Raw genomic sequence first — 14,237 nt, 5'->3', positions numbered from 1 at the left:
CATATTGCCATTTGGAATGAGGCCCAATGCATACAGCAGTGCATGCTTGCTTGCTTTGTGTTTTATATATCTCCTTCCAATCAGTGTGACATATTGCTGAGATGTCAAGTCAGACTTCTAAAACAAAGCGCTGATCAATGAAAAGTGCACCTGACTAAGGACGGATAGTGGCTTTCTTTGCATTTAGTTTATTTTGCAGCATGCACACATTGTATATGTTTGTGCTGACCTGCACAAAGCACAAAAGCGGCCGAAAGGAGCTCTGTCCTAAGGCACTTTCTTACCAGTGCACAAGGCTTAATTGGTGATGCTGCGATCGAAAACTCTTAAAAGCAGGTTGCTACTGGCGACATTGTTGGGGTCACATGGAGACCCCCACCCGTTGCTCTTGTCAGTTCTAGTGCACTGTAAACAAGCAGTCTATGCTGACTCACATGGAGGCCCCCACCTGTAGCTGTGTCAGTTCTAGTGCACTGTAACCAGGCGATCTCTGCTGGCTCACATGGAGACCCCCACCCATAGCTCTGTCAGTTCTAGTGCACTGTAACCAAGTGATCTCTGCTGAAAGTTTTGCCACCATTGCTCCTGAAACTGCCACCAACATGCATGAAAGTCTCATTGATGATGATGATGATCATCATCATCATCAGCCTGAATACGCCCACTGCAGGGCAAAGGCCTCTCCCATGCCTCTCCAATTAACCCTGTCCTTCGCTAGCCGCGGCCACCATATTCCCGCAAATTTCTTAATCTCATCCTCCCACCTAATTTTCTGCCGCCTTCTGCTACGCTTGCCTTCTCTTGGAATCCACTCCGTTACCCTTAAGGACCAGCGGTCATCTTGCCTTCGCATTACATGCCCTGCCCAAGCCCACTTCATCTTGATTTCAACTAGGATATCATTAACGCGCATTTGTTCTCTCACCCACTCCGCCCGCTTCCGATCTCTTAACGTTACACCTATCATTTTTCTTTCCATAGCTCGCTGCGTTGTCCTTAACTTAAGCTGAACCCTCTTTGTTAGCCTCCACGTTTCTGCCCCATAGGTGAGTATTGGTAAGATACACCTGTTGTATACTTTTCTCTTGAGGGTTATTGGTAAACTGCCATTCATGATCTGAGATAACCTGCCATATGCGCTCCACCCCATTCTTATTCTTCTAGTTATTTCCCTCTCATGATCTGGATCAGCTGTCACTACCTGGCCGAAATAGATTGATGATTGAGTAGCTAATAAACAGTTTGAAAAATCTCTCTGCACTGAAGGCTCTGAATTCTTTTTCTGACATATTTGCTTATGTACTGTGTGGAAATTGGTACTTGCTGGTGTGAGTAGGAAATTATTTTGTTGAAAGACTTTCTGCGTCCTCTCGTGTGACCTCCTCTCTGTGTGACCTCCTCTTGTTAACCCTTAAGCGCCCGCAGGGAATATATTTCCCACTTCATTCAAATGCTTATACTTGCCAAAGGCATGTGACTTCGCTTACAATATTGTGGCACCCTCTAATGTAAGGTCTTAGAAACATAGCTAAAAAAAAGCAATGGTTTCTTTCGTGACCCGCTAGGTGCCACTGCACGTTTTCTGGAACTTGGCGCCTTTTTTTCGTTCCGAGCGCTCTGGCGCGCGTCGATCGGCACGAGGAGATCAAATTACGGATGCTGTGTCCCCTGCTGCCCGTGAAGTAAGTAAATTATATACAATCGATATTTTGAAATCTCCTTTAACATATTATAGTGTTTTAGAGCCTTATTCAAGCTGTCATTTGAGAAAAAAGTGGTGTGAATAAGGCCTGTCATGTGGGAACATATTTCCCTACGGGCTTTGCACAGAAACTCAGGCCAGTTTCCCTATCTTTTCTCTGCCTCCAGATGGCCGGACGTCTGACTGCAGAAGAGGCTTTAGATCTGTTTTTTTCACTTCCTGACGATGTAGACCACTCGACGGATAGTGAAGAAGATGACGATGTTGATGAGCCAGCAGCAGTTGTTACCCGATCGAAAGATGTAGACGACAGCATTGCAGCTTGCATCAACTCCTCAGATGCCAACTCCAGCAGCGATAGCGTTGCAGAACATGATAGTGATGATGAAGATTGGGGCATACGCTCTCTTCCGCATGAAAAAAACATTCCGAAATTTTCGTCACTTCCGCCAGCGTCGTCAAAGCTCCCCGAGACCTACACACCTCTGCAGATTTTCGAGGCACTGTTCGGTGAAGCTGAGGAAATTCTTGTGCGCGAAACCAACTTGTTTGCAAAACAAGAAAAGTTAAAAGGGTGGAAAGACACAACAATCCAAGAGATGCGTGCATTTCTAGGTATGATAATAAAGATGGGTTTTCACAAGCTCGAGAACCGAAGGGATTACTGGTGTACCGACAGCGACCTCACCGTACCTGCAATCAATTGCATCATGCCAAGATCCCGATTTTTTATGCTTTTACGGGCTCTGCATGCGAATGACAACACAACGTCAGTGCCAAAAGGTGAGCCAGGTCATGACCCATTGCACAAGATACGGCTTCTTATGACGTCAGTAATGAGCAAATTTGGAGAGTGCTACCAACCATCTTCCTGCTACTCAATTGACGAGAGCATGGTTCGTTTCAAGGGGAGGAAGTCCTTCAAGCAGTATATGCCTCTAAAACCCATCAAGCGCGGCTTCAAACTCTGGGTGCGCGCAGATGCCACTACTGGTTTTGTGATCCAGTTTGACGTTTATACCGGAAAAGAGAGTGATGGAAGCGGCTTAGGCACTCGTGTGGTAAAGAAGTTCACTGAGGAACTGGCACAAACCGAGTGCCTTGTGGTGTTCGACAACTTCTTTTCGTCGCCAGAACTGCTCCAGAACCTCTTCGAAGAAGGTATCTATTCAGTTGCCACAGTACGACAGCAAAGAAAAGGGCTTCCCGAGATTCTCAAGAACTAGAAGAAGATGAAAGAAGGGGATCACACCTTCCGTGTAAAAGGGAATGTGGCGGCCCTACAGTGGCAAGACAAGAGGCTTGTGAACATACTCACGACTGCCCACAATCCCTCGCACACAGTGAATGTCTCCAAGAAAGCAAAGGATGGCACTAAAATTGACCTGCAGTGTCCTCTTGCTATAGTCGAGTACACGAAATACATGCGTGGAGTAGACCGCTTCGATCAGCTGAGGGAGTACTACACGGTCAGCAGAAAGTCTCGAAAGTGGTGGATGCGTCTCTTTTATTTCATTCTTGACTGCGCTCTTGTAAACAGCTATGTGCTGTACCGTCTGTCAAATGTTGGGTGCGATGACCACCTACACTTCCTAATAAGGCTGTCAAGGCAGCTTGTCAATGGCTACACAAGCAGGAAAAGATCAGCTGCCCTTGCGCCACGACGACCTTCCATCAAAAAGCCTGAAAAAAATCTTGGCGTGCCAGATGAAACTCGCTTCGCCGCCACACCCCACTTCCCGGAAGGGGCAACATCGTACAAGCGCTGCAGGTATTGCTCCACTGCCAAGAACGACAAGAGGTCAAAGATCATCTGTTCAACTTGCAAGGTTCACCTCTGCGTTGTTCCCTGCTTCATGAAGTTTCACCATAAGTAGGACAGCCCTCATAGCCCACAGGGAAGAATATTCCCATAGCTGTGTTTTCGACCGCATACAAGCTGATGCGTTCTTTTGCTTGAAAATGGCTTGAGGGACTAATAAAGATTGTTTCTGAAACATTTAGCCAATTTTTTCATAGTAGAAACACTATGGGCTTTTAAGGGTTAAGGCAGTTAGCCGTAGAGCAGTGCTGTGTGGCTGAGCCTTTGTTGCGGTCTTGCCAGGTTTCATGCAGCTGTTCTCAAGGGGACCGTTTAAAAACTCAGAGGATGGTTACAAGTTTTTGTAATGCAAATGGAGACATATATGAGTGGATGCTCTAATGTAGCATCACAGCAGTGGTCTAGTGATGAGTGCATCTGGCTTATATTAAGAGCTGGTCTTGCATGTAGGAGCTGCATCTAAAATTTTTACTAGTGGGTGCCAGGAGGTGTATTTTCACTGGTGTGTTATGCAGACGGCACCCCGCCGAGCATTCCTGTCGGGCCATGACATTTCAATGACAACCATCGGAGCTCATCTTCGTTGTCTTCAGTCATCATAGGTCACCTTCATTTTCTTCCTCCCAGTGATTGCAAAGAAATGGAGAGGTATTAGAGTTGCTATATTAGTGTGGATGCTCTGACTACATGGCTGTCATAGCAGAGGCCTCAGAGCATCCACATTATATATGTAAGATGTTTGGCGGCCGAGCTGTGCGGACGCCACCATCATCACGTTTTGAAGTAATGAGCTGATAACAGCTAGCGCTGTAAAATGATTTACCAACGCTGTGTTTTGGCGCATGATAGCTTCAGCTGCTTGTGTGCCATAAAACCCAACACACACACAATTTTTCTATCTTGGCCCGTGTGTGCAGTCAGTGGCCTCCTCCGAAATTAGTGCCTTGTGTGTTTTGTAGACATTGATGCTTGATGTGCATGGTTCCCACTAAGCTGGAGCAAAACTGAGCGAGCTTATGGGATGCACTACACAAGGTTATTTTGTTTGGGTGGCGGTGCAGGTGGGCAGTGGTGGCTGCGGCTGCTGATGGTGAGGGTGGCCCACCATGGCAGCGGGGTGTCCTCCCGAAGGGCCGGGTGGCAGCAGCAGCCCCACCCAAGAAGGGGGCCGCCAGGCAGGCGGCAGTCGCACCCTGGCCGTGCAGGTGCACCTGCTCGATGACACGGTGGCCACCTTCAACGTCCAGGTGGGCACTGATTCAAGTTATAGCTTAGTAGCGTTGTTTTTCCTGTGCTGGTTGTGCAGACTTTGGCCACTGTGTGGTTCAGGCGAAGTGAAATGGGAGTCACCTAAAGTGTGACCAATACAACGATTCACGTCTTTTCTTTTCAGTACAAGGCAGCGGGGCGTGTGCTGTTTGACCAAGTCTGCAGAGTCATCAATCTGCTTGAGGTGGACTACTTTGGCCTCGAGTATGCAGACAGCAGTGGGACCAAGGCACGCAAGTTCTGCATTATGCTTGCCACTGCAGTGATTCGAGGAGGTTCCCACACTGGGTTCTGTATTATGCCACCTCGGCTTCGCTGATCGCTTTGGGATGGGAGTTCTTGTTAGCTCTGATAGAAGTGTACCTTGCAGTGTGCGGCAATTGAAGACTCGAAGCTGGTGCTAGATGCAGCAGTCTTATCACAAAAAAAAAACAAAAGGGGTTTTGTTTCAGGAGCGGTCATTATGATGCATCAAGAGTGTTATTTCTGGCAGTTTTTGGCAGACCATTGCGTTGTGCAGTTTGTGATTGACCATTGTTTTTAATTTCTTTAAAGCTCAGAAATACTTCTTGCAGGTACTGCCTCTTGCCACAAATTCACTTTTTAGCTGGTTGTTCTCAGTAGACGACTATTGAAGGCAAAAATTTACTACCGTGATCTCAGATTCATTGGAGTTCAGATGTGTTAATGAAGCATAAACTAGGCAATAGAAAAACGCTCCTTCACATCAGTGTGTTGTTGACTGACAAAAAATTTGCTGCATGTTCTGCAAAAGCTGGCTGCACCTCAACTCTCACACAGCCTTGTTGAAGTTGGGAGAGATCAGGGAACAGAATTTGCAGGGCCATATTTCCATGGAAGGCTGTTCAGCAGCTCGACGTCTAGGCTGTGTGTTTTTAGTGAAGCGCAGCACGGTTGAGCGCGGGGATGGGCATAACCAGCAGACACCCCTGTGCGGACATCGTATCGTGCTTTTGGAAGCTGTGTGTTTAAAAATGCCTATCCTTAGAAATTCCCTTTGAAAGGCATTCCATTGAACAGTCTAGCACAGTGATTTTGAAAGTGAACCGAAAATGGTCTAATGCTACACTTGGACTGGAATGACTCAAGTCTCTTAAAGCGCCATTGAAGGGCGTGATAAAACGGGCAAAATGAGTGTGTGTTTTGTGCAACAGCAGCTGCCATTATTCACGCACACAGCCAGCCGTGGGTGGTTTTACTGCTGGCACTTATAGGAGGATGGTCATCAGATCACTTCTCGTCTTTTCACTGTAACTCGTGAAGACAGGCAGAGAGGGCACACACGGGCTCACCAGTCTGTCCTGGCATGTGAGACTCTGAGCCAATTGCACCAGTGTGCTGCCTGCCTCCTTGTACCGTCCGTGCAAATCCAGCCCAGGGAGTCCGTCGGACACGCAGCAGCAAGGAGCAGGCACCCCTTCCCTTGCAAGCACAAATGGCAGCAGCATTCAAGCCATTGCCAGCGTCATTTTATAACCGCTTGCGCTCAAAGTTCTCGTGAAAACATTCGTTAGTCAGGTTACTCAACCTCGATATAAGAAATCAGTAAAATTGAAGTTTCACAACATCAAAATTCGTCTCCTGGCATCCTGGCATTAAGAGACCCCACCAAAACATGGTGTGGACCACTCATGATGAAGACCTTTATTTGCAGAGAAAGTGATTTGTTACTTTTGCACTTGCATTGCTAGCAACAACTGCATTGCATGTCACTCGCGTTGCGAGCTCGTGAACTGCTTCAACACGTCTTTCATGTTGAGCACCCCGCTGGCGATAGGGATGGCATACCCATATCGAGTTTTGGTTTCGCTGTGATCGACATCAGCAACCTGACTATGCATTCTGCTGCCTCGGCCTCAGCCGAAGTGACTGCAGAGTTTACAGCCGCCGGCAGATTTTTAGACTTGTTTGTACCTTTATGATGGGTTTTCAGCTTTCCTACAGGACTAATTCATGGTTCTGATCAATTTTTCCGTAGAAGCAAAGTGCAGAAGTTTGATTTTTCTAAATAAGCTGTTCCTCATGCTGATCCCATTGGGTGCGATGTAGCAGTGGCCATGGTGAATTTTGATTTAGTGTATTGTATGAGGTATCGTTGTGCGTTTCTGGTCTGTTTGGCATTCACACGATCGTTCAAATGTCATGAGAAGGTACAAGGCAGGCTGAAAGGGTTTCACTTCGATGGCATCATGGGCGTCCAAAACCGTCAGTGTCCTCACATTAGATAAAAAGAATGCTGCAGTGTGCACCTGTGATACCATATGCACTGACAAAGATAAGCATTGTCGAAACAAGCGACACTGTACGCATTCGCTGGGAAGCCAGGTGCACATCTTTTGTCTCTGTTATTTTAGAAATGATACGGTGTGTGGGTCTGTCGCGCAAGTTGAAATGTGCGCGTCCTAACCAGAGCCATCGCGAGTAGCCTGTGTTGTCGCATGCATAGTCTTTTGCAGTGTGGAGGAACCCGCGAAAGCAGCCATTTTCTCTGATGTAGTCTGCTGTGAGCTGTTGCGGCGACCTGCGAATCTTGCGAACAAACTATCTTGACACCACTTCCTGCCATTTCTACCTCGCACGAGATGAAGCTTGGAAGAAAAAAAAAACGTGCATCAGAGGCTGCTGAGGCATAACCTGAAGCTCCTAAATTTCTGTTGCTGATGCGCTACCAGTTAAAGTTCCTTCAGAAAACCTGCGGAAGTTTTCTTATGAGCAAAGTCTTGGGTGGCAAAGTCATTTTTAGACGAGTACATGGCCGTAGGCATCCTGCTCAACCACTCGAGCTTACGACACAATGTTTCTTCAGGTTCGTTCCGAGCCAGCAATGAATTTTCATTATGTTGAAAGTGTGGCAAAATTTACTTTTAGTGAAGCTAAAAATACATGATGTGCCATGGACACAAATTTGTGAAAACTAAAATAATTTCTTACATTGAAGTTTGTTACATTGAAGTTTGTCACGTTGAGGTTTGGCTGTAATTGTTGTGCTGTACAATGGAATGCTCCTTTTATTACAATTAAGTGCTTGGTATGCATGTATGTATGTGCATCTCTCTAACATGGTGAAATAAAGATTGAAGGCCAGTATTTTTTAAACGCGGGATCAGTACCCTGAAAGTTTTGGTACAGTAGGCCGCAATAAGACTAACTTTGTATGAGTTCTTGGATAAGATGAACAATGCGAGACCATTTGGTTGCTTCCCCATAGAAATCACTGTAAAAAAAAAACCTGCTTAAGACGAACTGTCTTGTGCATGATTCCGTTAAGATGAACTTTAACAGCAACCCTGAACCATAGCGACCTCATGCAATGGCACTTGCTAGGCATGTGCGCAGCAGTGCCAAGCAAAGGAGAAATTCCGCCTTAAGGGTATGACGCGATAGCATTAATGAGTCCCTTAAGCAGCCTGGGGTCCTCTTTGCATATCACGTTGTCTAGGTTCAGTTTATTTGCTCCTATATGCAAAATTGTCCATTCTCAACTTTCATAGATCACGGGGCATCATACCACTCCTGGCGCAGTGGTACAGCGGTTAAGAGATGCACCACTGCCCTGGCAGGTGGCTGTTTTAAACACAGCCACTGGTGGGACTCGCGAGACCCAGGTTGCTCTTCCCGAGCAACCTCTCACAACCAGTTATTAATTTAACTGCCACAGTGGGCAGTTCTAACCAGTGGGCAGGTAAAAAGCAGCCAGCAATTGCTGTCAGGATTGACAAAAGAATGCAGGGAAAGTCTGGAAAGAGTGCCGCTTTGCACGAGTGCATCACTAGAGGATTGCGCAGTGTGTGGAACTATGTTGGATGGGATGCTCTGCTTGCAGTACTGGCTGGACAACGAGAAGCCCATGTGCCGCCAGATGGGGCTGTCCATGGTGTCCCCGGTGATGTACTTTGCCGTCAAGTTCTACACGCCCGACCCAGGCCAGCTCGAAGAGGAGTTTACAAGGTGAGGCAGGGCCTGTCGTGTGTTCTCACAAGCACAGTTGAAGGTTGCTTGGAGCTGCCTCAGATAGATGAGACTGCCGGCTGCTTTTTACTGTAGGCTTAGATTACAGGTCAATGCGCCAAGCTGTACACTGCATGTGCCTGCTTGGAGCCGGGGTTGTGTGTTTTGAGCATGGCTTTTCCTTCCAGGTACCTGTTCAGCCTGCAGATCAAAAGGGACCTGGCCCAGGGTGTGCTTCAGTGCAGTGAGCCGACGGCTGCTTTGCTGGCTTCCTACATTGTCCAGGGTGAGTATGGGGTCTGATAATTCCTTGTCACCTGTGTCACAGGGTAGACTGGACAGCCCAGAGTGAATATACAGTGTGTAAGGCGACACCCCACTTGCTCGCTTGCTGGCCAAAAAGAAGTGCACTCCTGATATGAAACATTTCCCCAAACAAGCATTATATGCAAGGCCCCTAACTTTTTGCTGTGGGAAATTTAAATTGAAACGAAAAATCTGCAGTATGCAGCCGAACTCCGATGCAACAAAATTCATGAGACCTGTGACGGATAGAAGCGCCCCCTTTGAAACAGGATGGGGGCAGTTGCCATCATTCTCGGCTTTTTTTTCCTGTTCTTTATATTTCTTTCATGTTATCAGTGTAATAAATCAGTCTGTAAATTGGCCATTTTCTTTAAATACAATACAAAAAAATTTCCATGGGTTTTTTTTTGCTGTGAATCATGTCTTCTTGGCTGTCCGCAAGCCATACTGTATACTTGTTTTTAAGCTGGGAGCACTGGGGCTGGGGAGCTTCACATACCAAGCATCAGCATTGCTCTGCAGCGCCAACTTGTGGCTCCGAGAGGCCATCACTTCAACAGTTTGCGACGAAATTGGGATCTGGCATTCCTGCATAGCATATGTGGCACAGGCCGCTGCTTCGAATTATCCGATCATATTTACATTAGAAAATGCGAGACGGCAGAAATTCGTCAAATTACCCAGGATTTCAAATTAACCAAGTTCTGGTTTATTCTGGTTTTACTCTATACTATAATTCTTACTCATGTACTTGGAATTTAGGTGTCAGTGCCATAGTAGGCTGCATATTGTAACCCAACTGTGGTTTTTAGGACCGCGCGTGGAAGAGGCAGGGGCAGTTGAGGACTGTGGGTGCTATGTTGTGGGATGTACGATGACTCAAAGCATCCTGGCTTGTGTGTTGTGCAGCCTCGTGCGGGGACTATGTGGCCGAGGACTACCCGGACGCATCGTACCTGTCGAGCTACAAGTTTGTGCCGCAGCAGGACACAGCACTGGAGCAGCGCATCATGGAGTGCCACCAGCGGCATGTGGGCCAGTCGCCTGCCCAGGCTGACCTGAACCTGCTGGAGACAGCGCGCCGGTGCGAGCTGTATGGGGTGCGCCTCAGCCCAGCGCGGGACTCCGAGGGGCTGGCTCTCAACCTGGCCGTCGCCCACATGGGAGTCATGGTGTTCCAGGGCACCACGCGCATCAACACCTTCTCCTGGGCCAAGATCCGCAAGCTCAGCTTCAAGCGCAAGCGCTTCCTCATCAAGCTCCACCCAGAGGGATATGTGGGTGTTGTCACCTCATACCAGTTAACTACAGTGAAAGCTTGTTAATTTGCACCTCATTAGTTCAAACCGAGCCACCGCGGTGGCTCAGTGGTTATAATGCTTGGCTGCTGACCCAAAGGACATGGGTCCGATCCCGGCCGCAGCAGTCTCATTTCGATGGAGGTGAAATGCTAGAGGCCCATGTACTGTAGGATGTCGTTGCACGTTAAAGAACCCCAGGTGGTCGAAATGGCCTGGAGCCCTCCACTACAGCATCCCTCATAGCCTGAGTCACTTTGGGGTGTTAAACCCTTAAACCAAAGCAGTTCAAACCAGTCGCCGTGGTCCAGTTGACAGTGTAAAAATAGACTTGTTACTTCTCTAAAAATTTGGCACCTCCACCGAGACTTTCAAAGTCAAATGAACAGTTGCTGGGTAGTCGTGAGCTGCTCAATTTTTCGCCCTTACTCCTACACCTCCGCACCAGTCAATGCCACTACATCGATCACCTTCCTGTTTCTAAATTACGGCACCTTGGCACACTGCGTAGGTTGAACTTGGTGCAACCTCCTGAAACCAACCACACGGAATCATGATGCAAGACGCGCTGGAAACAGAAACAGAACATCCACAGCAATCAGTAAAAGCTCCTGTCCATTCTTTCAGTGATTGTCCATGCACGAGCTCCAGTTACCCTACATCACACCCTATTCACTGTAGTATCACAGAGCTCTCCTTGAGGTTCCTCTGACTGCTCCACTTGGACTCATTGTTTCCCTCTTGTGTGCCAAAGCCCCCTTCGAGTTGCACTGCTCATGACTTTGGCCAGCCTTTCCGACCATCTTCTTGACAAAGGGTCATGGATCTTGTCAAGTGATGCTATGCAGAGGACATCCCCAATGAATGAACTGCCTGATGGCCACTATGGGAATGTGGAATTGTTCACGTCATCTAGCTGGAGCTGTACTGCCGTCCAACAGGCACCAGGGAAGCTCTCCCTTTTCTCTGGGGCCGATTGTAATGAAGAAGCTTGGTACAAGAGAGGGCAGTGAAGATCAGCATCTTGTGGGTGACAAACAGAGCGAGCTGATTTGACCATATCGGCTATAGCTGCTATGTGTGGCAAGGACGCCTGACAGTCATACGATAAGCCTCCTTTACAGTTTATTTAGTATTTGGTGACTGACAATGAAAATGTGACACCATGTGCACACAGTATTTCATAACGCTGCTAGATCATTAACTGGATCATTGGGATGTGATAGACTTACTTATGTTTCCCGCCAAATGTGTTTGGTTTTGGGGTGACAGCTTGACTTGGACAGAATATCACCTTATATGCGCACAATATTGTTGTCTCACTGCCTCACTTGCAGTTTGCACGTTGCTGCATGCAGAAAGTCTGTTAAACTGACTCGTATTTGATTGTAAACCAAATGCTTACTCTTCACCTTGTTTCTTCGATGCAAAAAGCAGCACGCAGCGGTAATCAGCAGACAATCAGAAAAAAAAAGTTATCTCTTATTAGCTTTAGCGAAAAGTTATCCATATTGCAGGCTGGCTGAGAGAGCCGTCACTGTTGTTAGGACACCATCATGCAAGCTGCTCTCTCGCGCCTGCTGCTTGTCGTGCTCACTTTATGTTGAGCATGTTTATGGTGGTTCCGCTCACTGAGTAGAGGCCTTTTTTTCATTACTGTTGTGCCCAAACAAACGTCTCATGCTGATGTCCTGCTCCACTGGGTTGTTTGTTTATATTTGTCACATTCATATTTGACATGTTTTGTTTTGCCTTAGGCAGGTACTCTGAGGTAGTGAAGTGGCTATGTGAAACTAAACTACTGTATAAGTCGGTGTTTTCTTTTTTTTCCTCAAAAATGGCATTTGAAATTGGAGGGTCAACGAATACGTGGACCTAACCTCTTTGCGGGGTGTAAGGCAGTTTCGGCCAGGCCGTGGGTACTTCGTGCCTCATGCCAGTGCACATTTGCCTGAGATGCAAACAGTTTAAGTGAGTAGTTTGTTTTTCCGAATTAGGTTACCACTTTTGTCTGGGCTAGTTGGTTCATGTGGCATACAGTAGAATCTCGATTATACAAATCTCAAGGGGTTGTGAAAAGGAGGAGGACGAATAAGAGGAAAGGCAGGGAGGTTAACCGGAAGAATAATTGTTTGCTAACCTACATTGGGGGAAGGGGGTGAGGGGATAAAAAGAATGAAAGAGAAAGGAGAGTAACAGAAAATTAAAGTCGCATGGAAAGTCAGGGTTCCTTAAGTCACAGCCTATCATGCAGAGGGTTGCGAAAAAATTCATATCATTCAAAAGCAACAGAATTCTTACGCAAAAGCATAAGAAAGGCATTCATGCATATCTGTTTACAGCTGACGGTATTTATTTATGGCTGCACATCCACATCTTATTACTCGCGGTGCGCACTGCACGATCAGCGAACGTGGCGTCGGCGATGTACGGCAGCGCTTAGTGCTCAAGGGTGTGGTCACGGCTCATGCATTTGTATCTTCCATAATGACTCAGGAGAGTGTTCGAACATCCGAAATTCTGCGCATGGTACGCAATGCACTCCTGCCAGGGAATTTTATGCATTTGTATCATCCGAGAGCCTGCTGTATTAAAAGGAGGAATGCAAAAGTAGACAAGACAGAAGCAAGGCACAGAGATGGCAAAGAGGGGTGCTGTCGGGAAAGTGAAACTTATCGTTTGACCGAGCGTGATATGGGCCTGATTTCACATGCTTAATGTTTTGGGAGCAGTTTGCATTCGTTATAAATGGCTACCCTTGCTGTTGACAGGGCTACTACAAGGACACGGTGGAGTACTTCTTTGAGAGCCGCAATGAATGCAAGAACTTCTGGAAGAAGTGCATAGAGCACCATGCCTTCTTCCGCTGCACTGAGGTCAAGAAGAGTCCCCGACAGAAGGCACGGCTCTTCAGCCGAGGCTCGTCCTTCAGGTGAGGTCCCCGCTTCTTTGCCTGCCCTCCACGCTTTACAGAGTCATTAACTGCCCAAGCTGCTGTTCTTCTCAGCATTGCGAGACACTCCCAGTGGACATCATCCATACCAAGACTGCTTCTCTGATGAAGGAAGGGTTTGCATTGTACTGTGCATGCATCACAGGCAGCAGAAGGTTGGCAGGAAGGATCGGGAGTTTATTGCAGTGATGGGAATGCTGCGCCAAGTGCGCCAGCCTGCACTGCAATACACATGCTGCATGCAGCTACAGATTGCCGATTTTCAGCGAAATTGCTCCAAGGCTCTGCCGGACTAATTCCAGCAGCTGAGAACATAGACCATCTACATCAGGAATAAAAGAATAAAACAAAAAACTAGTCCTTCCTGCTTTGTTTCAGCTGGAAACGCGCAGTCAGCCTTCTTGTATTGGGCAACATTGTTATTCGGGAGAGCACACATGCGGAATGTTGAATGCTCTCCCCTATTTCTGTGCCATCCATTTCACTATAGTTGTTCGGTGCGCTATTGTATATATTTCACTATAGTTGTTCGGATCGATTTGTCTAGCACTGACTCAGTTTAGCAGTCATCTCTGAAAAGGCTTTGCTTTCATAATACAGCCAATGGTAAAACATTCGTATTACTCAATCATAACTGCCCTGTGAATTTTTTTCTCTCGTAAACGACGTTCTATCAATTTTTGTCTCATTGGGACCAAGGCACCCATAGGGGTTTCGAAATGCAGATGTATTTATTATTGTTTTTCTTCTGTGTTCTTGGCAAGTGTTTTCGCACACGTAGTATAAATTGCCTTTAGCAGGTGGGTTTCAGTCAAACTCTGAATGGAGTGAATTTGACGCGCCCGGGGATAGCTTTCTATCGCTCTACAAGGAGCTGCAAGTATAAGATGACAACAGCTGGTGAGGCTGTGGTGTATG

At 47.1% G+C, this 14,237-nt stretch overlaps 1 protein-coding gene across 2 annotated transcripts in view; it reads left to right on the top strand.

The window, feature by feature from the left end:
- Nucleotides 1–14,237, top strand: part of Cdep (Chondrocyte-derived ezrin-like domain containing protein) — a 58,901-nt gene that overhangs the window by 2,691 nt on the left and 41,973 nt on the right. For both annotated transcript variants that reach the window (XM_089543015.1, XM_089543014.1), the window contains exons 2-7: nucleotides 4,586–4,771; nucleotides 4,918–5,022; nucleotides 8,638–8,762; nucleotides 8,951–9,048; nucleotides 9,978–10,345; nucleotides 13,138–13,298. In XM_089543015.1, the coding sequence (XP_089399141.1) occupies nucleotides 4,631–4,771; nucleotides 4,918–5,022; nucleotides 8,638–8,762; nucleotides 8,951–9,048; nucleotides 9,978–10,345; nucleotides 13,138–13,298 (998 nt within the window). In that variant the 5' untranslated portion in view covers nucleotides 4,586–4,630. The remainder of the gene's footprint in view (nucleotides 1–4,585; nucleotides 4,772–4,917; nucleotides 5,023–8,637; nucleotides 8,763–8,950; nucleotides 9,049–9,977; nucleotides 10,346–13,137; nucleotides 13,299–14,237) is intronic.

The sequence above is a fragment of the Amblyomma mixtum genome, chromosome 5, assembly GCF_055824585.1.
Source record: "Amblyomma mixtum isolate Tamu chromosome 5, ASM5582458v1, whole genome shotgun sequence".
Taxonomy (NCBI): domain Eukaryota; kingdom Metazoa; phylum Arthropoda; class Arachnida; order Ixodida; family Ixodidae; genus Amblyomma; species Amblyomma mixtum.
This window is presented reverse-complemented; position numbering and strand designations above follow the sequence as displayed.